The sequence below is a fragment of the Sparus aurata genome, chromosome 4 (genome assembly GCF_900880675.1).
Source record: "Sparus aurata chromosome 4, fSpaAur1.1, whole genome shotgun sequence".
Lineage (NCBI taxonomy): Eukaryota > Metazoa > Chordata > Actinopteri > Spariformes > Sparidae > Sparus > Sparus aurata.
In genome coordinates this window covers 12666323-12691787 of record NC_044190.1, presented here as the reverse complement: position 1 = coordinate 12691787, position 25465 = coordinate 12666323, and the positions used below count along the sequence as shown (strand labels likewise).

At 40.1% G+C, this 25465-nt stretch overlaps 1 protein-coding gene and 1 long non-coding RNA gene across 4 annotated transcripts in view; both read left to right on the top strand.

The window, feature by feature from the left end:
- The first annotated feature begins 1712 nt into the window (after positions 1-1712).
- dpy19l3 (dpy-19 like C-mannosyltransferase 3) overlaps positions 1713-25465 on the top strand; it is an 81259-nt gene continuing 57506 nt past the window's right edge. For 2 of the 3 annotated variants that reach the window (XM_030413180.1, XM_030413178.1), the window contains exons 1-5: positions 1759-1921; positions 2525-2651; positions 3845-3972; positions 20104-20194; positions 24821-24942. In XM_030413180.1, coding sequence (XP_030269040.1) covers positions 2534-2651; positions 3845-3972; positions 20104-20194; positions 24821-24942 — 459 coding nt within the window. In that variant the 5' untranslated portion in view covers positions 1759-1921; positions 2525-2533. The other variant, XM_030413179.1, reaches the window with a different exon arrangement.
- On the top strand, positions 5506-9791 carry LOC115579629 (uncharacterized). The gene is made up of 2 exons (XR_003983704.1): positions 5506-5804; positions 5929-9791. It is a non-coding gene; the product is annotated as an uncharacterized LOC115579629 (long non-coding RNA).

Below are 25465 nucleotides of genomic sequence, written 5' to 3'. Positions count from 1 at the left end.
CCAAGGGAAAGGGAGGGCCAAATATTTTCCTCAGGAGTTGATTAAGACCAAAAAGAGAGTAAATATTTACATTACATTCATCAGCTGGCCAGAAAAAACCAACTTCAGTTGAATGCTAATGTAGCTTCATAAAAGGGGTAAAGGGGCCATTGTCTTAAGCTCCTGACCCACATTTGTCTTAAGCTGTGGATCACCTTGTCTGTCAGTGTACAGATTTTTGCTAGCATGACAGGGTCAAAACCGTGTAAGATGTAGTCTGTAGAGCCTCATGCTACATTAGTAGGGAGTTCTGTATTATGATAATTAATACTAATGATAATGATAATCAATGATTAATGATTAATCATTAATCAATGAGTCAACGATACAGTTAGGAAGTAATAACATTACAGTTATGCTGATAGAAATTTTTGTGGCCCTGTTAAGTCCACTGGAAAAGAGGGAGGGAGATCAGTGGGACCTGCAGCGGAGTGACTTTGCCCATGCCCCTGTTAGTTCACTGGACAACCAGTGGAAGGAACAATGTCAGTGGGCAAAAAACTTGTTAGATTTTAACAAAGTGCCTACTGCATAGGACAAATCAACAATACGTAGTACATAGAATCACAATTTTTCATATAGTAACAATATGTGAAAAGATATTGACAATTAGACAACTTTAACAATGGAGAGCCCCTCTGTAGAGCGATTCATTTCTTCCCTGGCACAGAGTGCAAAACCTGGCTGCCCTGAAGTCATTAGCAGCTTAAATCTCAGTGAGTGCAATGAGGAGATACAGTCCCTACTAAGGACAGGTGTGATGCGCAGACTGCATCCACGTGAGCCTACATGATAGAGCATGTCATTGAATTGGTCTAGTTCAAATGTGTCTATTTCAACACTGGGTGTTGAATGGCGTGGAACACCCCATGACATCTGCCCAATAGGTGACCCAGCTGGATCCTGACTAGACCCCATATCCCAATCACTTGAAAATGAACCCCTAATGCAATTTTACCCCTCCCAAAAGAGGAGTGATCGTAATCAGACATATCGCTTGGCTGAAACATGTCTGAAAAAAAACGGGGAAAAAATCATGACAATAAAATTGGACACATGTCTATGTAGGCTTTGACAGTCCTGAAAAACTACGTGAATGACGATGCTCCACCATGGACTTCCTTGATGCACACCATGCTGCAACTTCAGCCAGGCGATACATACATAACTATATATATAAAGGACCAGCACATCAATTTTGAAGAAATTCACAATAAGATTATTTTAAATTCTGTTTCATATAGAACACATTTTGCCATGACAAAACACACAAAATACACACACAAACTATGTCAGCTGGTAGGAACAATGTAGGCCATGTATATAGCCTTCATACCTATAGGCATCAGTCTATTCACATTACCTTTTTTCATACATGGAGACATATAACACTAACAAACATACAGAAAAAGAACAAACAGGCAGAGGCAGAGAGAGAAAGAAGGACAACATACACAAAAGAGAGACGTTAAAAACATTTTTTTTATATTTATTCATGATAGAGCAAGATAAGAGCTACAAAAAAATTTAAAATACGGATAAGCAGCGTTTCTCATACTCTAAAGGCTAGTACCTGCTGGCTGGAGGCGTAGTAGACAGATTATTCCTGCCTCCTTTAAAACGCCTGTCCTCTTTCAAAAGTGCCATGATTTTATTTTGAAGGCAGGCTCTCTTGTGTTCCGGTATTGTACCGTGGTTGAACCCAGTGCGGCGGTAAGAAGCAGCTGATGAATTCTAACAGCAGCGAGAAAAAAAAGAGGAGAGAAACATGAAAGAGCGAGGGAGGTAGAGAGGGAGAGAGAGAGAGAGAGAGAGAGAGAGAGAGAGAGAGGGCGGTAGAGGAGGAGTGCTGTCGGACCATCCTACCGGGCAGACCAGGAGGGTGAGGCTTATAAATGTTCCGTCGGCTCATGCCGTGTTCGTCTTTGTTGCTGTCAAGACAGAGAGAAAAGCTGGCGTCCATAACGGGACTGCGCCTTTATGCAGACTACACATCATTATAATGCGGCTGTAGGAGTGTGTCCGCGCTGCACAACAGGACTTTAAACCTGCACACTATCGTACTTTAAGCTATGCTGTGCCTCTCTATTCGCACCACTACTAATGTCCCTTCTGATATTTTATGAGCGACTTGTAGCGTATCATCCGGCTTAAATGCGGTAGGATTAGTGTAGTTTGCCAGTGATGTGCTTGCTGTCGGTGTCGATAGATGGGATGTGATGTTTCACGTTGTTCTGGCGTGGACGTGAGCAGGAAATGCCACTGTGCATAGGCCCGTCCACCCCATGTACCAGTGTGTTTGAATGAAAGGCTGCAGACAGTAAAGGGAAACAAACAGTGCTGCTCGCTGTTTGCTTTGGCTCAGATTACACTAATACACACGCTGTCTGCGAGTTGAGGATACATGATATCTGCTCATGCCTTTATCAGTAATGTGTGGCTAATCAGAGCCCCCCCCCCCCCCCCCCTCATCTTTTGTTTGTAGTCTTTCAACATGACAGCCCTGCGTCAGAGGAAGGGCAGCCGGGGGAAGGAGCCCCCACTTGGTGCAGAGTTTCAGTCCCAGCAGTCCAACTGTTGCACCAATCATCATCCAGAGAAGATCTTGCATGGTGAGTGACCCGTCCACCCAGCTGATTTTCATACATAGCTTTTGGGCGAGCGGCAGTGTTGTCCAGTGACTGCACAACGCAGCCTTTGGCGAGGGGTGAGCATGGTTGGCAGCTATCCTTGCTGAACCATCGTTGAGCCAGCTCCAGCTTCAGCTCCAGGGTCAGTGCTCTGAGCGTGACCCTAGACCTCTGACCTGCTGTGGGTGCACATAGGGAGGGAAGCTCTCAGTGGGGTTTTAAGTTATAAGTTGCATAATTTCCACAGCTCTTACACCTAGAGCACTCTTACACATGCAGTCATGTTCCGTTTGTATTACACCCTTAGAGGTTATGAGGTAGCTGAACTGAAGTTTTTTTTGGCTTTTCAGAGATTTAAACTATTGGACTCAATGGCATTAATAATATACAATTTATTCCCTGCCATTATAAGGTGCAGCTCACGAGCCAGTTTTGGGAATTTACTTTCCCCTTGATCTAATGATTGTAGTTCATTGGACGACATCAAAAAATTGATATCTATCTATCTATCTATCTATCTATCTATATCTATATATATATATATATATATATATATATATATATATATATATATATATATATATATATATATATATATATATATATATATATATATATATATATATATATATATATATACAGTAGCCTACTGAATAATTCAAACCATATCTCTATCCTGCCTAAAATGACAATCGAATATTCACACTCTGGGTGACACATCACATGCAGTGAATGCCCCCCTGTCTAGGGGTGAAAAAGGAAATTGTAGGTCTACTTCTGGCTCTTTTTCCTTCTTAACACAACCATTTCCTCTCACTTTTCATGTAAAAAAGTGCGATACTATGAACACCCTCCAGAAAATGTGTACTGCCATCCCCATACTTACATGATGTTGAGCCTCACCCCTCCCGATGGTGGACTTCACTTTACCCTACAGTCTAGCTGTACAGAACAAACCCTTTTTGATGTCTGATGTGGTTGGACAACACGTCGAAGCCATTAGTTCCATCCCTGAGTTAGCATGAGCAGTGTTGGGACATGAAACTGAAGTAATTGTGTGGAATTAAGCCATTATCTATTTTATTATTCACACCTGTGTTTTTCTGCTATGAAATCGCCAAGTTTCTGCTGCCCAAAAAACATATGCAAAACATTAATCTTGTGTTATCGTGCAGGTGATTGGTCATGGGGGGCAATAATCTGGACATCTGTTGGTTGGTCTGTGTCTGTTGGTCTCGGCCTGCTGTGCTGTATCTACATGGCCACTCTACATGAGAACGACCTGTGGTTCTCCAATATTAAGGTAAAAGGCCCTTCCCTGTTTTACCCTTTCACACTGAACAAAAAACCAACTAACACTCACTAACATCTGGGATTTGTCTTTAATTGCAATGGGTATAATTAGCATTCACTCCTGCGTCAAATGACTATGCAGTAGTCATTGGTGTTCATTTGGTCCAGCTCCAGTCAGCTGGAAACACAACAACTGGGTAAGCTGCTGGCATATTAATATTTTTCCATTTGTCTTGGTTTAAGCACTGCTCAACATCGTTCAGTCAATTTGATAGAGCGACTGAAGTAGATGTTTATGCTGGATGTTTTAATTAGTAATAATCTGACCCATCACAAAATAACAGATATATTGGAACAGCCAACGTCTGAGGTGTGTTGTTTCCTAATCCATGATTATATTATACTTTAGCAATTGGTATTGGCCCGAAATTGTCAGAAATCAAATTGGATATCTTGGAGGGGAAAATGTAAAACCCGATCTGATTTACTTGCCTTAACTTTCCCATAAACTATGCGCGACATGCCGTGAAGAGAATAGTGTTATGTGCTACATTTCTCACTCCGCATGTGTGAATTACTTGTTTGTTCGGCAGGAGTAAGCCGTCGTTATTGTGGTGCTGAAGTTGCAGTAAAGTCATGAAAATGTACAGTTGTCGTCGTAGTTATTAACTAACAAATAGCATGTGTCATGTGACTAGCTGGAGCGAGCTAGATTGAGACTGTCATCCGTTTTCCCAGTTGCACTTCCAGCCGTGCCGAGTCAAACCGAGCCACGCTGAATTGCTTGTCCATCACCATCTCCAAGCAAGCCGCGATGACGACCCGTAGCTGCAAGCCAGCCTGTAACAAGCCCCCTTCTCCCCCTCAAATCAATGCTAAACTTGTGTCTGTGCATGAAACCCGAGAGAACGATGTTCTAAAAAGTTAGTAGCCCTTTTTACACAGTGACGCCGTGTTATCTCCGCAGTGTTGGTTCGCCAATTCTCCGCTAATGGTCATTCACACAGAATGAAGCATCTCCGCCTTAAAGACGAACCGCTGTGTAATTCACCAGCGCTGCGGCTTCTAAAGAGGTGTGAGTGTACACGTCATCATGATAGTGTCGGTGTGTTTTTAAGGTGTTTCCCCGGTGTCCCCCCCGTCAATCTAAACCCGCGGACAGTTTATAATCATCTGGATGCTGTTATGATGTGTTGTGATTGAGATCCTGACCCACCAAACATCCTGGAAAGTGACAAAGTTAAGTTTTTCGCCCTTAATTACATAATACATAATCGCCATCAGTAAACTGGAAGCTGTCTGACTGTTTTCCAGGGGAAAGTTCACTGAAGTCTCGGTCCGGAGGGCTGACGGTTGCTGTGATTTATTTTCATGGCAAACACTCAGTGAGTTCAAGTTTTTTGCCGGTGACGGGCGCTGTTTTTCGGGCGGAAATGTGACGAAGAGTTGCTAGGACGGGCAGGAGGACAGACAGGAAGATGAACGCTTTCCACTTACAGCTGTGGTATTTTTTTCCTCATATAAGTTGCCAAAGACAGTTACGGTTATTATGTTACTTTTGTTTGGTCATGTAACGCTTTGTGGGAAATTTCTCTTTATTTAGTTGAGTGAGGGACCTGTGCAGTTGTCAGACTGTACGATTGACACACCCCCGCTCCACATTGCCAGTTTATATGTTCACACTAGTTCGGTTTGCCAATAATACGTTCCTTATACTACCTCCAGAGGCGGATCAGCACCGGAGCGAAATTTCAACCCTTGCTGCATCTGAAACTTTCACACAGAGGCGGATGCAGAGAATTGGCGCAGGATCCCCGCATGCAAACGGCAGTGTAAATTGGGGTAGTGTGTTAAGCTCTCAGTACTTTTGTAGTTTCTAACTGAATCTCTTTAGTTTTCCCTCGTTTCATTTGTATTTTCAAACATCTGCTGTGTTTCACACTGTCCTTTTTTCTCTGCATTGCAGTGCATGTGAAAGTTTTAGATGCGGAGAGATCGGACAGTTTCGCTGCGTCTCTTATGCTCCTCCAGATGTGGAATCAGAGCTGAGCTGAGCCAGCCTCTGTGTGAAAGGAAAAGCTGGAGGTGTGGATCAGGGGTGTGTCAGTCTGATGGTGTTCACAGTCTGACAGCAGATCCCTTACTCATCAAATAAAAGAGAATTGACCCACAAAGCATGTTACTAGACAAAACAACAGTACAGTCTCTAGCAACTTGAAAAAAAGTCACCGCGTGGATCAGCCCTCCTTACCAATACTTCAGTGAACTTTCCCCCTAGAAAACAGCATCCCTCCCTGAGAGTGAGAGAGTCCTACAGGGTCCGTTGTTTACTGATGCCGATTATGTAATTATGAGTGACACATGTAACTTTGCAGGATGTATGATGGGTCAGGATCTCAATCACAAAACACTTTATAACTGCATCCATATGTTTTTAAACAGCCTGCCGATACATGTTTAGATTAACAGGTGGACGCCGGGGGAAACACGCTACAAAAACCACACATGTCAACGTCATGATCTGTACTGGCACGTCTCTTTTGGATCCGCAGCGCCGGCGTGCTGTATGAATTGACGCACTGATGTGGCTTTACACCTGGGCTGCTTGGTTCAGTGTGAACAAACAAAGGCTGCTTCATAATAAAAGGTTTTAAATGGCTAAGCAATTGGGGGAGGGGGGCTTTTATTGTGAAGAAGTTACAGGAAATTAAACTTGTTGGTAACTTACCTAGCAGAGCCACGTTGTTAGTGGTGATTCTTCGATAGTGCTGCAGGGATTGGGACAAGGACTGTTTTGTAAACGGCAGAAGTGAACAAGTTAATTTCGAAATGTTTGGAAACGTTGATAATATTAGTTTCACAACTGACATCTGGAGCTCAGATGTGTGTCATTACTAAGTCTGACAGCACAGTGGATAGATTCAGGTTTTACTTTTGAAAAAGAAATGCGGCATACTAACCAGTTTCGTGGCTCACACATAGGAGAAAACAGCTTTTTGCTATGTTAGTAAGGTACAGGCTACACCGTGTTGAGTTATATTTCGTATTTTACACTGGGATTATAATACCTGTATCATAACTACTTAGAATTACACTCAAGTTGCACTTTGAAATTATTTTTGAATGTTTGAAAACATCAAGGCCAAGTCAAAATTACAAGAAGCAGCACTACTGCAAAACTGATTCATGAGGTTGTATTTCATCCTTTGGAAAAGTAGAAAATGTCTCCTACAGTTTAAGCATGTTTTTAAATGGCTATGTTAAGCAAAGTGCTTCCATACAGATGTATTATCTATAGCTTTATGGTTTAAGAGAGGGGGAAAGGCTGTATCGGATTGATATCAGTATCAGCAGATACGCAATGTTGTCCTATCGGTATCAGATATCAATCCCTAGAGAAAACCAAGACTCAATGTATGCTTTTGAATTTACAATTTACAAGCAAACACTAGCAATTATGATTGGGTAGGAGATTGTGTTCCCGAGCTATTATGTGAGATTTGCCTTGAGTAGTGTAATACAATTGGCAGACTTTTGAACCGAATTTTGTGACTTTTAGTTGTGCCGGAATGGAGCAAATGATTGTTGCTGTTTTGTATAGTTCGAAATGTTAGCAACTGGTACCTGTTAGAAAATAATTATGGTAAGTGAAAATATGATGACTTGTTGCCAAGCCATTTGTCCACAGATCAAATACCAAACAGCAAAGATGCCCGAGTGGTTTAGCAAGTCTCCCTGGAAATTTAACCCTCTGTATTTCCTGGAAAGACATCTTGGAAGGTTGTCGGCATATAAACTCTTTTATCTCTTTTATGAGGCCCTTGTTAAGAAGCAGTAGAGATGGCCAGATTGATGTATCTGACACTTATATCGAGGTTACCTAAGGATTTGACATACATGTGTGAGATTCATGATCTACATCACGGATGTGAGTATTTACAGATCGAAAATAACTCCAGGTTTTAACATTTAAAAGCAAAGAAATCCCAAACACATTTATCCATGTATCTCTTGAGGAAATGTAGCATCAACACAAGTGCCAAGACACATTCTTTCGTCCAGTTTTCTCTGCAAAATGGCATGCAAACACGTCATAAACACTTCATCCTGAGATGGGATGATTGTTTTTCCATCGACTGCACAGGATTGTTTTTAGGCCTGTTAAATGAACCACTTGAAGTCTTGAAACACCACAGCGACTGGTGGTTTCACAGTTTTTCAGTGTTGTACAGCAACAGAACATTGTGCACTGCCAGATGTGACGTGATTTAAATCCCCCCTTCCAAGGACTCACCAAAACTCTAGTTCAAACTGAGATGTACATAGCAGCTTTTGGTCTGGTAGAATAGATCAGTCTGTCAGAGTTATAACTAGGGCACTATGTAAATAACTCTTTCTTTTAGTTGTTTTTGCCTCTTTAGTAGTGCAGACTTTGGTAATCATATAAGACTGAGCCATGTGCACTGAGTGGAAGATCATCATAGAAACACTAGCTTTAGCAGCGCCAAAAGCATCCTGGGGCAGACTCACCAAGGGCAACAACTGAAGTCATAAATGGTTGTGTCTGATACATAGTAAGCCATGAGACAAACTACTTACAACATTTTGAATTGAAAAGTCTGTAATGTCAGAGATGGCAGTTTAATGCAGTTGAGAGTCACACCATTTTCAACCATTTTGGTGTGGCTGCAGATAGAGTTCAAAGTTATTCAAAGAAGCTGATGGCATCACAGCACTTGTGAAACCTTGCACATGCATTGTAGAAGTATAACCTGTGGGGAAAAAGGGCATTTAAGTGGGTTTTATCAGATCTGTATGCATAGATACATTATCATGAACCATTGAAAGTAAACCTATGGCTCTCTCCTAATACATTAAAATAGGAGCCTGTGCTTGTTAGCCCAGAATAACTTCCTGTGTTGCCAAGATGGCTGCTGAATGGCGACATATGTCATATTTTTTGACATGTGACATAATTTTGTCACAATTGTACCTGTGTTTTTTCGTATTGGATTGTGGGCTTAGTATTTACTGTACATCTGTATGAAATTCTAAAAGAGGGATGGATCCTGTAAAGGGATGCAAGATATGGATATTTTTCAACCAATACTGATAATAACATGCCTCGTGCAACCAATAACCTATAGAAAAAATATAATTTTTTGTTTACATTTTTGTATTTTAAAAAGTTCCAAACCTGTAGTTTATGTCAAAAAAACTCAGGAGTGTCTCTGGGCAGGTTGGGCTTGCCCTCCATGAGCAGCACAAGTAATGCTTTGTGTGGCTACAGTGAGACACAGCTGCAAGCTTGCTCGACTAGCTGAAGTAGACGGTGTGTTTTCTTGGCAAAGTCCTGTTGGCAAACATAACATAACACCAAAAAATTATAATTAAAATGTCCCATATTATCTTGCATCGATTTTACTGTACATATGCCTAACCATATCAGAACCCCTTTACTTCCATGATCAAATAGCTCTACAGGGGATGTTTTTGTAGAGTGTGTAAAATCAGAAATGTAATTCAAGCAAAAACAGACAACTTTTCAAATTCCATCCCTCTAGTTTCGTTATGTTATTACCGCTGTTGTCTTTTAATATGCTCAGTATATTCAATTATTATCTGTTGAACTAACACGACATCTATATGTATTGTGTAAGCAGAGTTCTCAACCATTTCCATATAGAAGTCTAAAGACTTTGGAACATCACTCAAAGCAATGCACAAGTAAATCAGTATGTATTGAAAATAAATTTGTCATTGGAAAATGTATAATTTGAACTGCTGCTGTTCTCTTTTGTCACTTGAAATAAAAGACTGAATCACACATATCTGACTGTGACTGACCGAGCTGTTTGCCTTTACTGTGAAAACATGTAAAACTTGTAACACAGGACAAATAAAGCATATGTTCCATCATTTTTGGAGGGAAAGAAATTGTGTGACATTCAGGGGGCAAAGTTGACTGTTTTATCCAACGGCAAAATGGCTCATGAATGTTCATATTGGTTCAAATAGATTATCATTCTTTTTTGGCTGGTGAGTGAGACAAGTCTACCAGCCACTTGAATGTTTTTACAGCATGGTGACTGCTGATAATGTTGTGCCCTGACACTGCTCCATAAACTCCAACAGTTTATAGTTTTGCAGGAAATATCCAGCTTGGTGGCAGGCCCAACAACATAGAAAGTTAGGGCTATTGGAAACCAGTCTCTGTGGGGATGGTGTCATTTTTCTACAGTTTTCACACTGTGCAATCAGTATTTACTTCAGAATGATAAACCGAAGCAAAAACTATTATCTATCTCCTTATAAGCTAACTACTTGTCATAATGGGTATTAAAGCAATATTATGTAGCCCATTTACCTGAAAATAGGAGCTTTAAAATATAATCATTTTAATGTTACAGTGACTTGAAACGGGGTGAATAGACTGTTTTCTCAGCCCCCCTTTGACTTCTTTTGTAGCATTATGTCACACACAGCACCAGCTAACACTGACCTTCTTGAAACTGGATAATATTTTATGGAGAAAATGTTTTCTGGTTCCCCCTCTGATGACCTCTTGCTGCTCAAACTCAAATGTATTATGATTTACAGAGTGTCCTGAAAGCAATTAATAACTGCCTCATACTATGGCTGCAATTTAGTTCTGCTAGGAGCTGAGTCGGAGTGTTTATGTGTACAACACTACCAGGACTCTGGACTGCCAGGAGATTGAGGTCCAGGGCCAGAATGGACGCCACTGGCTTTTAGTTGCTTTGCCAAATAAAAGGCTGCAGACAGATACTGAGCTGGACCTGTTGCTGTTGAATAGCAGGTAACATAAGCTGGCTTGTTCAGTTCTTTGTCTTGCGTTATTGCATTTTACAGCCAGTTGTTATCGTCTATTTTTCATGTTAAGGTTGCTTGGCATTGACCTTGTGCTCAATGCTTGTGCAAATTTTGATTTCCGCGTTGCAGAAATGCCTAAACATGCTTGTTTAATAAGACATACGTTTTCAAGAAATGATATTTTCAATAACGTTTTTTTATGTAGTTGGCATGTGACTCTCTATACCAATTTCTACATAATATTGGTTTAAAGAGAGCAAGAAGCTGAAGATGTAACACTGGTGTTCATATTTTTTCTGAATCTGCTAGAAAGTTTTCCAGTTTGGTGGGAATCGTCCATGCTCATAGGGACTCATGAATCCCTAAACTAGACAGCAGGGTTTCATCTGCACATACTGGTTCACATTTCGTTAAAGCATTATTCTCATTGCAGAATGGACTCTCCTTACTGTGTGGAATGGAAGAGAGGGTGAGGAATGAAATAAAACAGGCCCTGAAAAAATCCTCTGCACAGAATTTGTCTCATCTGTAACTCGCAGTGCCAGCCAGGTGCCTCATCTGTTCCTCATGCAAATGTGCATTGTGTCTTGACCCACATAGAGGCAATCTGCACCGGGTAATGGATGAGTTTTTGTCATAGAGAGACAAAGCAGCACATCCGGTTAATTGAGTGGAATCCGTACGGACACAGTTTGTGGTCCTATGCTCGTTTTCTCTGTTACCGTATGTGTGTGTGAAGAGAAGAGGCAGACAGATGCTTTCATTCATAATAAATGGAAGTCACTTTACAGGCCTGGCAAACATTTCCCTGAAATGTTTTCGCATAAGTGGCTGACATCATCGCACATTGCACACATATGTGGGTCTGCGTGTGTGTGTGAATTTTTTCCGTCTGTTAATGCTATTAAAGACTCACACAGAGCTGGTTGAATCTGAAAATGCTGTTCGCATTTGAAACAACGTAGGTCCACAGTAATGTTGTCAAAAATATATCTATACTGATACAGTATGTCGATTTGGAAAGGTTTCACTTTTCTCTCTCTTCTCTCCGACAACGAGTTGACACATGAAGTGCTGCAGTGATCCGTTGCTCACACTCCACTGACTTTGGTCAGAAGTATTAATCTAGATGCTGTCGCACTAAACACACACACTATACAAGCCTTGTTTTATATGTGTGTCTTTACATATCTTTATATATCTTTTGCTACAAATTTAAAATTGTATGCCCCCACTCAGTGTTTTGTCAGTTTTCCCCCTGGTGTTTAATATTGATTTTTTTCAAGGTACCAAGGTGTCAAAGTTAGAAATTCCAGTGCTATGATAACAGTAGGCCCCACTAGCAAATTCTTAATAAGGATTTCCTTCAAATGAAATTTGCTGATCATGTCCGATTGGACTGTGACAAGAGGGCCTATAGGAGTGAGATAGGAGAACTAGCACCGTGTTGTCATGTCAACAATCTAGGTTACTGTAAATAAGACAAAATAAATAATTGTTTTGTTTAGGGAGACCAGAGGGACTTGAACTGCTATTTCCATCAGTAGGTCATCTGTGAAAAATGTTGTCAGTTTTAAATCTCACAGGCACAGCGGAGGCTATACTTTTACCAGTGAGAGAATGTTGGCAGGCTGCATCACAGTACAGTTCTGTTCAGTTAGGCTGCTGAACTACAAAAACCAAAATGGACTGTAAAGACAGCAGCTAAAATTACTGGCACAGAATCACAGTAACTCTATAACTGCTATTACTAAACTCGCTGTAAAAAGAAAGCCCATAACATCATTAAGGAATTACCATCCAATGTAAAAGCTGTTACCGAAGCATCAAATCTTACACCAGCTGTCTCTGTAACAGTTTTTTTTTTCTACAGGCATCCAGGCTGCTGAATAGCTGACGTGCCCACATGCACCCTAAATACTATACCGCATATTATATATAGTATGCATTGCTATGTGTGTGTTGTAAGTTTAACTATAATGCGAGTATGGTATTAGGGTCGTTGTTGGCTGTAAATGTTATGCTATGGATAGTCTATGCTTGTTTATGTCCTCAAAGGATGAGAGAGGCTGTGTCAGACAACTTTCTGAAGCCAACAATCTGACAACAACTTCTAACAGTACTTGGCTAGGTGTGGAGGTGAGAAAGTCAGCCATTTCAATGTCTCTCGCTCGGTCACTCGCATAAGAATAAGTTATGTTAAATGTCTTCTAGGAGAGACTGTTTGAAAACTTGTACAATTCTCCACATATTAGATAGTACCAAGTGTCACCCCCTCACAATGAAGGCTGACTTTTCACTCCACTCCTTCCAGTGGGTATAATGGATTCCTGTTGACCCAGACCTCAGGCTGTGTTCAGAATGACTTTAGTGCAGTTCCCTCATTCATTTCAATGAAGTCACTGCTTTGACTCAGCTGGGGTGCTGACACAAAGGGCTCCAATAGCAAAATGCAGGATTATTTGGCAAAAATATCCATTGAATCTAACTCAAATTTTGCCATTTTCTGGCAAAGGGGCTTTATTTATTTGTTCTCTCTGTCTTGCAATTGTAGAACCCCAACCAACCCAAACCCTAACTCTCAATGTTTAATACAACTGACTTCTTGATAAAGTTATTTTCAAGTGAATGAACATGAAATAGTGATATTTTTTGGCTCGTGATTGCTAACTGTTACAGTAATTCCTATCCTGCTGCACTGAGATGTGGATCAAATCACTATTGTATGATTACAAAGTTGTCTGAAAAAATATACTTGAGTTACAGTTGAATTACAACAACTGTATTGTGTGTGCTGCTATATTGACATTTACAATGAGCGATTGCAAATAGGGAAAGAAGTGACAGATACTTTTACTGGTTCTTTTTAAATGTGTCTGAACAGGAAGTTTTTTTCCCCAAAAAAACCTCAGTGTGGTGGATCAATAAACCTCTGTCCCAGTGGAGATGGAGCGAGAATTAGAAAAAGGTCAAACGAATAGATAGATTAAATAGATTCAAGGGTGGTGATAGGTATGAGTGCAAGAGTCAGTGTCAGTGGGGGTGGGGGTCAGGGGCCCGGGACCTGTTAAGGCCCTAGGTCCACATGCAGCATATGCTTCAGCCATGACTCCAAACAAGTTCGAATTATGTAATCATTTGCTCATTCTTCTTGACATACACCCAATTGAAAACAGTTACAAGACGATATATGGTATCTATTACTGCATCAGCTTCATTATGTGTTTATGTTAATAAAATATCTGCTCATTATGTATTAGAGCAACATGTTTCAGACAAGTTGGGACGGGGGCAACAAAAGACTGGGAAAGCTGTAGAATGCTCAATACACGCCTGTTTGGAACATTCCACAGGTTAACGGGCTCATAGTTAACAGGTGATAGCATCATGATTGGATATAAAAGGGGCATTCTTTAACGGCTGTGTCATTAGCAAGAAAAGATGGGGCGAGGTGAAAAACTTTGGATATTACTACATGGGCTCAGGAACACTTGGGAAACTCTGTTTTTATTAACCTATTACACAGCGTCCCAACCTTGTTCGAATCAGAGTTGTACATGAGAAACAAATGCACTTTTTAAAGCCAGAAACAAATGGTGTAAATCACAGCAAACACACCTTTCAGACGCTTGTGTCTATGGCGGCTGATGCTGCAGTCTGACCTTACATTGAACTGTTGTGCTGCTCCCACAGCCGGAAGAGATGATGTATTTAGTTTCCTGCCCTAGAGATCCACCGTCTCATGCTCTCCCTCTCTGTCTCACTTTCACTCTTTCATTCACTGTCTCTCTCTCTCTTTCTTTCTCTCACACTCACACATGCACACACACACGCACACACAAGCTCTCTAAAGTTTGTGCAGGTCAAGTAGGACGGAAAGGGCTGTGAAACATGCTGGAAAGTAATTTGTGCGATTGGGAGTCCTGCCTGCTTGATGTTGGTACTTTGCGCTCATCATTACTTACTTTGCCTGATCTGACCCTACATGACTGACGCTATCAGAGTGTTGGCAGTCTGTGGTGGATCTCTTGTTTAATAGAAAGGGTACTGGTTTTAATAATCATGCATGTGGTTTCCTCAACCAACGTGTTGTCGAGGAAACGTAGTGTCAGTGTTAGCCTGAGGTTGAAGAGTCTGTTAGGTTTATCATCAAGTTTTTCTCGCTTCCTCGCTCTTTCTCTCGGTCTCTCTTACGCATGCCCTTAGAATGCTTATTATCACCACTGTTGCGTATGCAGTGAGACAGTTGCCTCATGGAGTTTATTTCAGACATGTGCTCACAGCTTGACGCCGGTTCCAGATCCACAAACCCTCTGACAAATGTTCCCCACATTTTCCGAATGATGTTCCAACATGTTCTCCTCATAGCTCCCCATCCCCACCCCCTCTTATTCTTTTCTTGTGTGTATGTGTGTTTTTATAGACAAGAGGTCACCAGTAGTCAACTCTCTTTTCTTTCCCTCCCTCTGGCTGCTCCACTTATCTCCAGCCCATCCAGTTGTTCACAGACTCACTGTGCCTAATGTTTGCTTTCTCTCCTCACACGTAGTCGCTGGCTTGGCTAGGAAGATTGCTTTAAGTTTTGAAGTCTCTGTTGGAGTTCGGGAGAGGCAGAGGTTGGTGTGCTTTTAGGCTCTGAAAGACTTGAAGCAGAGGGAAGACAAAGCAATTCTGATGCCGGACAGACCCTCGCTTGGATACTTCAAGCATCATATCACAGAGATGGGAGTTATTCAAAGACCCATGAAGAGGAAAGGGTAACAGAGAGAGACAGAGAGAAGAGGATCGGTGCCTTCTGAGAAGTGAACTAGCTTTCAGGGTAATGAGCAGTGTGTGAACTTGTTAACCAGGCCTTTTCTCTTTGACCTTAATTTCAACGGAGGATTAGCCATCTCATCAGAGTTCTTGGTGAAAAGCCAGGGCTTGCTGTGCCTCGGGCTAATGCAAAAGAAGGATTGGGAAGAAAATCAGCTGCTCATTCCCTCAGAGAAAGCTTTTGCATATTTCCATTGGCAAGGAACTTGAAGCGATTAAAAAGCTAATTTATTTGGACCAACATCAAGAAAAGACAAACACACCAAATTTACATTATTGCAGTAATGGATTTGGATCAGTTCTATAGCTCTACCCAGGAGCATGCTGTTTATCTACCTGGATTCAGCTCATCAAAGGACCCAAGAATTTATTGATAATCTCCATCTTCTCAGGCAATGGAGCTTCGAAGGAGAGTTAAACTGAGAAAGCAAGAACACAATTTGGGCCACACACAAAATACACCAGCTGAAAGAAGATGCTGCAGTAACATTGTGTGGGGGACAGAAATGTCTAACACCCCACAAGATAAGGACACATGGTGGGTGTCTCTGCTTGGGAGATCCTGTAAATGTTCCGGTTCAGGCATACTACCCTGGTGGCCTTGGCGACAGTGTGTCTCCATGGCAGCAGGGCTGTTATTGGCAGGGTTTCTGGCACTGTCTCAGGCCTGGTGCGTCAACGCCATACACGAGAATCTGCTGTGGTTCTCACAGCTCACGGTAGGAGTTGTGTTACTGTTTTAATTTGAACCTTTAATTAACCAAGCACATTGCAGACAAGCTCTCGCTCACAGTAGCAGCATGTGGGAAGAGTTCCAAGGGGATCAGTCAGCAACACATTAACTCAATCCTCAGTGGTCCATTTACAGCCCAAGATTCTCATTGCTGAAATGGCAAATTGTGGTTTTGTGAGGCCAGAATTAATCATATTTATTCTAGAATCAACCATATTTATTCATTTATGCGTGGCCAGTTTTTCAGAACAATAGGCACATTCATGTGAAGTGTGGGTATTTCTCGATATACAATATGTATGTCTCTATTTTTAAATCTCTTCAAAAGCACTTTGAGGAGATTTAACACAATGACTAATTTTTTCCTGGCATAGACACCTTTATTAAAGGAGAACTTCGGTCGATTTAAACATGCAGCTTCATTGCTCAAGCTACCCTTGACTTGCCAGTACCGAAGACGCGAACAAATTTGGTCCAGCCATTACAGAGCTCCGTGAACGGAGACGTAGCATTGAACGCTAACAGCATGGGGTCAGAACTTTAGACTGTGTTTTAAGCGTCTTAACATGCTCCACATCTCACACCAAAAGTTATGCAACATCAGCAGACACCTTAGCACACAGCACTGTAGCGTGTATGACTCAAAATGAATAAAAAAGTAGTTAAAACAATGTGTTTGTGCAAGCAGCTACTTACCTGTTTGTTGACATCGGCGTCTTCCGGTAGCTAGGCTAAACTAGCTGATCCGTCGAGCGTGCATTTACTCCCTCACTGGCGGAGACGGAAACGTAATCCAGCATTTTCGTGTGTATGTTCATAATGTACATGTCCATGTTACAGCCTGTCATGAGCCATGAGCCTTACAATAGCCTGTTAAGCCTGTTAAGTGCACACTCGATGGATATGCTAGTTTGGTCTAGCTACCGGAACACACGGATGTCAACAAACAGGTAAGTAGCTCCTTGCACAAACACACTGTTTTAACTACTTTTTTATTCATTTTGAGTCATACACGCTACAGTGCTGTGTGCTAAAGTGTCTGCTGATGTTGCATAACTTTTGGTGTGAGATGTGGAGCATGTTAAGACGCTTAAAACACAGTCTAAAGTTCTGACCCCATGCTGTTAGCGTTCAATGCTACGTCTCCGTTCACGGAGCTCTGTAATGGCTGGATCAAATTTGTTCGCGTCTTCGGTACTGGCAAGTCAAGGGTAGCTTGAGCAATGAAGCTGCATGTTTAAATCGACCGAAGTTCTCCTTTAAGCAGTAGACAGATAGGAAATATGGGAGAGAGAGGGGGCTGTGACATGCAGCAGAGGACCTCCGGCTGGAATCGAACCAGGGTTGGCTGCGTATGTGGCATGCGCTCTAACCACTCGACCACCTGTGCGCCCAACACAATGACTTTTTTGATAAATAATCATCAGCATTGTAGAAATAATGACTAAGTGAGTAAAGACAAGTTTTACAACGACTGGACCAGTCTGGTAAGTTCAGAAAATGACATCACTTAATTACTGTAATGCAGCCTTTAAAACCTGGAAAAAACACCATGCATGCATTATCACGATCTAACTATATGCAAAATCTAAGACGATATATAGTCTCATATCACGGTAACGATGTAATATCTTTATATTGCCCAGCCCTAACATGAGTGTATATTACTCAGACTTGCACACGGGACAATTGACCCTGCAGTAGGCACAGGTATTTATTACATATACAGTATGTCATTTATTAGCTTTTTCAGGCTCAGTGCTTTGAAGTGGGGGAAGTCAAGGCTGTTGGCCTATTAATATCATTCCATCCAACTCGGTCAAGCAGCGCTTGAACTTTGTTCAGTAAGTACTGAGTTTGAAGAGAGAGACTGGAGTAGAAGTGACAGTTGTTTGTACCTTCCCTGTGGTCTGAGTTTTGTCAGCTTCTGATCAGCACTGCGCATGTCCAACTCTTATCAGTGATTTCAGCTCTGGAAAAAAACAATGTGTTTATTCCAGAATATTATTGAAACAAGTTTAACATTTTCTCAATGTAGTCTGATAAAATATATTATCTGCTACTTTCTACTATTGTCTGATTTTCCGGTGTGTTCGTGATGACAAATGGGAGATACAAAATGAAAAGAAAACAGAAGGGCAAACTGGTCCAGTGGCAATGTGAAAGGAATGAGGTGCTGATTATCTGCATACACACATTTATTTTGGTGGCAAATGTTGAGCATTTGATATCCAGAGAGTGTTTGAATGTCACTTCCTGGTGGTTTTGTCCTATTAAGTTTCAATGCATTTAGCCAAAAATATCAGTGGTTACAGGTTTTGTTGTGTATATGAATTTCTTTTTATGTGGGATGGGCTAGGGGAGACACTACGGAGGAATAAATTCTCTTGTTTTTTTAAACGAAACATATCACCATGAAATTTCCCCAGTTGATTACTTACATTAAGAAAATGAGTTTTGAATACAAAACTGAGATTTTATATGATTTAAAAATGTACTAGTTTGCATAGATTTCCAGAACAGAAATCTGTAAATTGGGGAAAGCCAAGTTAAAAACATTTTGTTTCATTTTGTTGATGTATTGGAGACGAAGGTTATCCAGGTGGAATTTTAAATATCTCTTTTTATCTCTCCATAAATCACAAAATGCTGCCACAGCCATTTCAAAAAAAAGTCAATTTTCACCCTGTCTTTTATGTAAAAACAATGTTATATAAATCAGGCTATGAATGATATATGAAGAAACCTCAGTGCAAACCTTCAAAGTATAGACAAGAATAAAACTGAAAGGTTTGGTTTGTGTTAGTGTGACTGAAGTGGACATTAATGGCTCAGACCATGAGAAACACTCTCATCTTGAGAAAACAGTCTTTCAAAGTATTTATTTTAATAATTCATACATTTTTTAGACAATGGATGATGAATATATATATATATGTGTGTATATATATATATATGTATGTATGTATGTATGTATGTATGTATATATATGTGTGTATATATATATATATGTATGTGTATATATATATATGTGTATATATATATATATATGTATATATATATATATATATATATATATATATATATATATATATATATATATATATATATATGTATATATATATATATATATATGTATATATATATATATATATGTATATATATATATGTATATATATATATATATATGTATATATATATATATATGTATATATATACACACACACACACCTGTAGTGTCTCCTATTAATCAGTACTGGAAAAAGATATCAAAAATTGCATAGCAACACTAAGATTATACTGACTGCATTTGTCTGTGGAATAATAATAATAATGACACAATCTGACAGACTTACCTCAGTTTAATCACATAACCAATATGTCAATTTATATATCACTATATTCAAAGAATATCTATTTAGTCAAGCACAGCTGGAAGAACTATCTGCAAACTGTATCTGACAGATTGATGATCAATTTAATACTCGCAGCTGCTTGTTCACTGTTTGCTCTCTGTTTTTACGCCTCAGTGGGACAGTAATCATGCTTGGCAAGCAAGAAGTCTCCTGGGTAGACATCTTCCAAGCACATGCACACACACCGCGTTACCTGTCTTATTGTTGAGGATTACGAGTGTATTAGCTGCTTTGCCTCTATCCCCCATGTCTCTGTCATGTCTTGCCAGGATATCTGTTTTCCATATTAAAGAGAACAGAAGTGCTCGGTTTCATACAACGAAATTCTCATTTCTACTTTCAGGAAGTGGAGCGGGAGATATCCTTTCGGACGGAGTGTGGACTATACTACTCATACTTCAAGCAAATGTTGCAGGCCCCATCCATACAGGAAGGTATGCACTACGTTAGAGATGATTTTATTGTATGTATCACATCAATATTGAACTTAAATTCAATTTATAAAATACATCCAGTCCATCTATGTCATCCTTGATTTTATGAGTCCAATTGACTGTTCTTTAAACCCCTCACCCAACCAGCTATAACCACACCTGTCAGGCCTGTCATGCTTGGTTTTCTCCATATACTGAAGCAACATGCACAGAGCTCTATTAAGAGAGATAGTCTGTATCTAAAGAGTTTAGATGGTGGTGTTTATTCTCGTCTTTACAAAAGCAAAATCACAAGAGCCAAAGTGAAAGGTCTAAGTATAAAATAATATCATCTGACAGAACCAAAGCTGCAACAAGGATGCAAAAATTATTCATCTTGACAGTACGTTTTTCATCTGAGGAAAAAAATCCCAGTTTCACAACTGACATGCATTCACTTATTTGGTAACACTACAGATGTATAAAATCACACAAGCATTTACATTTTGCGCTTTTCTGTGAATGTTAGATCGATAATAGATTATCAAACAGGCTGTTTTCCCTTAAAACATTGGTGTGTTCCATTTACATCTGAAGTCGGAGCCAAGAATGATCTCACACCTGAGTTAATGGAGTTCAGGTAAAACAAGTTGGAAAGAGATTTCTAGTCAGTTTAACAATTGTTAGCAATCAGTAACGCATCAGCAGTATTTTTGCGCATACAAACAACATGTCCACAGAATTTGGTCAGTACTTTGTGTAAGACTGATTTAATATGAGTCTGAGTCTGAAATCTGACTTCAGGGGGCCTTCAAGTTGAAGTTGTCGATTACCCAGTCAAAAATTCTGCCTTCCCAGTTCAAATGGAATGCATAATATGGCCTGAAGTCCCTCATTTTCAGTTACTGATCCATCAGGAAGTGGTGAAATGATACCAGTTTGTCAGATTCCCTACATTTATACAACTTTATTTATTTATACATCCTGCAATACAGCAGCATATCATTATCTCACCAGTGAAATCAGAGGAAAATGACCATCTTAGTGAATGTGGTCTATAAGGCTATGTTAGAATCTAGCAGTCTGATCTTAGATGTTTGTTAATTATAATTATAATAATAGGACAACTTGGCTCTACACTGCAATACAAGTACAATGCTGTTTCTTTTTTTCTGTTTCTTTCTTCTACATGGATCATCAACTGCTGAGAAGAAGTTTCATGGCTGGGGCATCCAGCCTTCTTCCCAGTGTCTTAGCATGCTATCATGAATCTATCTATCACACATATTTCCTCTTACAGGATCCTTATTTTAAAATGAGTCAGCTGGAATAATTAAAGAGTCAGCCAGAACAGTGTTTTCAGCCGACTAATGGAGCTAACATTAGCATAATTAGGAAGCAGCTGCAGCTGACAAAATCTGGTGGTGACAGTTGGATTTTGAGCCAGCAACAGTGATGGCCGGCGGCTGTGGTGCCGACTTTTGCCAGTCTTTGTCTGAAATTAACAACCCATTTTTTTAACATGACTAAATATTTTGAGTGCTCAATTTTGTCACTGTTACCATGTCAACTGCATATGTGCCATATGGGAACTGAAAGCTTGACAGGCATAGAAACAGTAAAGGAAACAGGGATTAGTAAACAATCATTTTGGGTTAACAACCAGACAACTGCAGGATAACAACACAATCCAGTATTTTCTTTTAAGGATCAAGGTACAACATTGGGTTGCACAGCAAAATTAAATTATGCCTTCATACTGCACAAATAGCACATATACACAGAATATATACACATGAATATTTGGATATGTTATTTTGTGAGACTATTACAGTTGTTCAGACATGTCTTATATAATATCTTAAATAGCCAGTCATGGCTGGAGACACCAGATGGCTGTCTCTATCCACTTTTACAGAGAGACGGAAACTTTTCCCTCTTTTTTCCAACCAGACCAAACAAATCAGTACAGTTTCTCATGACGCACAGTCTGGTCTGAGGAAAATTAGTCTAATTATTTTGTTCCCATTATCATGTAAAATTCCTAGTTGGAAATGGGCCTAATTTTCCTCTTAGGCAAATAATTGAGCTGAAGGCTAATCAGTTGAGGAACTGGCTGACCTCCCTTTCTGTCTGAGTCAACTCAGTGTCCTATCGTTGGTGAATAGCTGGATATGCTGAAACTGCAATAGATTTAAGTGTTACTGTTAAGGAACGGAGGAGAAAAATGTAGGGAAGGAAGGTTTGAGTGATGGCATAATGGAAAAAATGGGACAATAAAAGATTGATGTTGGAAAGAAGGAGCTAAGATAGGCATAGTAGGAAGAATCGGATGAAAGGTAGAAGAAAAGTTTTAAGGCAGTATGAAAATGAATGAATGAAGTAGAATGTATCATGTGTGGAGGTCGTAGTGTTTACTTTGTTGATGGATGTTATGGTCTTATGTGGATCAGGAACACAGCAGTGATCAGGCTGACACATTCCAACCTGCAGCACAAACTCAGCCCTCTGCTGCTAGTTTGATGTCACACTTTATTTCCTTCAAACCAAATACATAGTAATGATACTGAGCTCACATAATGTCAGTACCAGTCTTTCTGCATGGCATGATAATGCCTTTGGCAATGAATAATGTGGCTTTATTCCAATTTGGATGTTTTTCTTTTTAGTATTTTAAGTAACAGGTCAAAAGACGCGAACAGTCTGTTCTACACTAGTTCTAAACAAACCCTACAGTTTAACTAATCTTATTTAGAAAGGAAAAGAAAAGGAAAATGCTGAAACTATAATCTAATTTTAAACACTGATTCAGCTTTGTCCGGAGATGGAATGTACAGTAACCAAGCACATTAACTCAAGCTGTACTTAAGTGCAAATTTGAGGTACTTTTTCATGTGACTTTCTGCTTCTACTCCCCTACATTTCAGTTTTTTACTTTTACTGGACTACATTTATCAGCTTTAATTATTAGTTACTTACAACATGTGTTTATACAAGTAAACAGTTACTGGAGTGTAGAATGAGTCATAGGTTGCTCCTGAACCCTGAGCTTCGGAGGGCTGAGCCAGTGTACATGGGACACCTGCTCTGCCAACCGAGCTACTGGGGCACCCCCATTATGCTACTCTTTTATTTTTTTTTAAATATCCACTTAAAAAAATCATTTTGATGGTTTAGTGCCTTTTCAAAGGATGAAAGGTGTCTCTACCTCAGCCACTCCGCACCCCCATCAGAGGATAGGATCACTGGGTTACATGTTGACTTCAAGATACAAGTCTTCCAGATATAACATTGTTATGAAGCCATGACTTTTGTAGTACAGTAGTTAGCAACTATGTTACGTCTGACAAAATTGCAGACCTGGGATTTGTATTTATTACGGTGGTGATGTGTGATAGTAGCTAGGCTCAATTATTTTCCCCATTGTGATTATTTTCAACTTTTCAGTGGAATTTTGTCGCCCAGTTAGGGCCAGTGGAACAAATTTATTTTTGCCAACTTTTTAGCAAACAGTTGCCCTTTGACACACAGCAGATACGAAGCAACATTAGCATTCTATTTGAGCCATGTTGGGCAACTTGGCAAATGTCAGTCCACTGATTACTTTCCTTCAACTTTGTTGTGATCCCCATGCCACAGAAAATGCCACAGCATTCCTGAGTGCCACAGTCGGTCGCTGTCACTCTGCCCGACTCTGAGTGTTCATTTGCAGTGCCTAATGAACCTACCTGGGGAAAACATCTTTTTAATCAGCTCCACTATGTTCACTACCTTGTCAATAAAAAGCTATTGCTGTATGTAAAAAAAAAGTATATAGCAGTTATTTAAACAGATACTGCGATATGTTTCACGATTAGTGGGAATGATCATTTTTGCATCACAATTTTCACTGCAATGGAAGGATGTTTTGTCGGGAGATTTGTAGGCCAGGCCTTTTCCATAGCACAACAGAACTTCATCGTAATGCTGTTTTGTCACACATTTGACCCTTATCTAAATATTACAGCTTCTGCAATTTTGCCATTTTACAATTCCAATAATGTTGTGAATGTCGAAAATGTTTAATTCTGCGGCCCCTCTAAGAACATAAAAGCATTAACTCTACTTTGGAACAACTTCGTTATCTTCATACAGGATTTCCCGTTTGAAATTGATTAGCAGAGGTCTAGCCGTAACCCTAACCCTACCCTAACCCAGATCTTGATATGTCTTTTCTCATGATAGATTTAGTCAGTAAATGACTTTTGCAGTGTTTGCTCTGCCAAAGCTTTCCTCTGCTATTAGTCTGAAAGCGTTGTAGAAAAAGCAGCATGGCAGCACTTAGTTTTTAAATTCAGCAAAGCAAGTGATGTTTTGAGGGCTTCCAAGGTTGAATGCACTGATGGGTTCAGACATCCATTGTGCTTTCAGCAATTAAAGGCCTGAATTCAAGCAGAACAATCTGTGGTTTTAGAGGTTGACAGGAATTTCAAACACTGTTATTGTGCTTTAATAGCACCATAACTCTGTAAATTAGCGGTGAGCTTTGAGAAACATTCATAGTCCTCCCTCCCTGGTTATCACAAAGCCTAGAATAATTGTTTTCAGTCTATGTAGCTGTGAAGAAATGGTGGCATTTTCTGTGTGTGTGTGTGTGTGTGTTTCTAGGGCTCTCTGATTTGATCCATGACAACTTGACAGAATCCAGGAGGACAATAAATCTCCTACAGCGAATGAATATCTACCAAGAGGTCTTCCTCAGTGTTCTCTACAGATTGTTGCCCATACAGGTAACACATCACTCAGCTGTCAGCTGTTTGCAATGGGCTTATAAAACACAGGATATTAGAGTGATGACTGCCACTATCACAAAATGGTTGACCGTATGTATGACTTTTCTTATCATTTAAATCCCTTTTCATTGTGTGAGAAATGTGTGAATGATGGAACAGTCCAATATTTTGTTCTGTTGTCATTGTTATTAACCAAGAAGTCATATTAGTGACTGTAAGGCATTTTGAGGTGCTGTGGCATTTGACGTTTTGTTCTTTTAGCTGACACTGTTTGGCTCACTTGCACTTGTCACACTGAGGAAAAGGTTTCTGTATTGGCATATGAATTAAGTGAGAAACAGCTGCCTAGCTTTCTCTGCGATCTAGCTGTGACAGGATTGCCAGGAAGTTAAATATCAGACCCAACTTTGAAAATGCCACAGCATTCCTGAGTGCCACAGTCGGTCGCTGTCACTCTGCCCGACTCTGAGTGTTCATTTGCAGTGCCTAATGAACTTATGGCGTGTATTTGTGTGTGTGT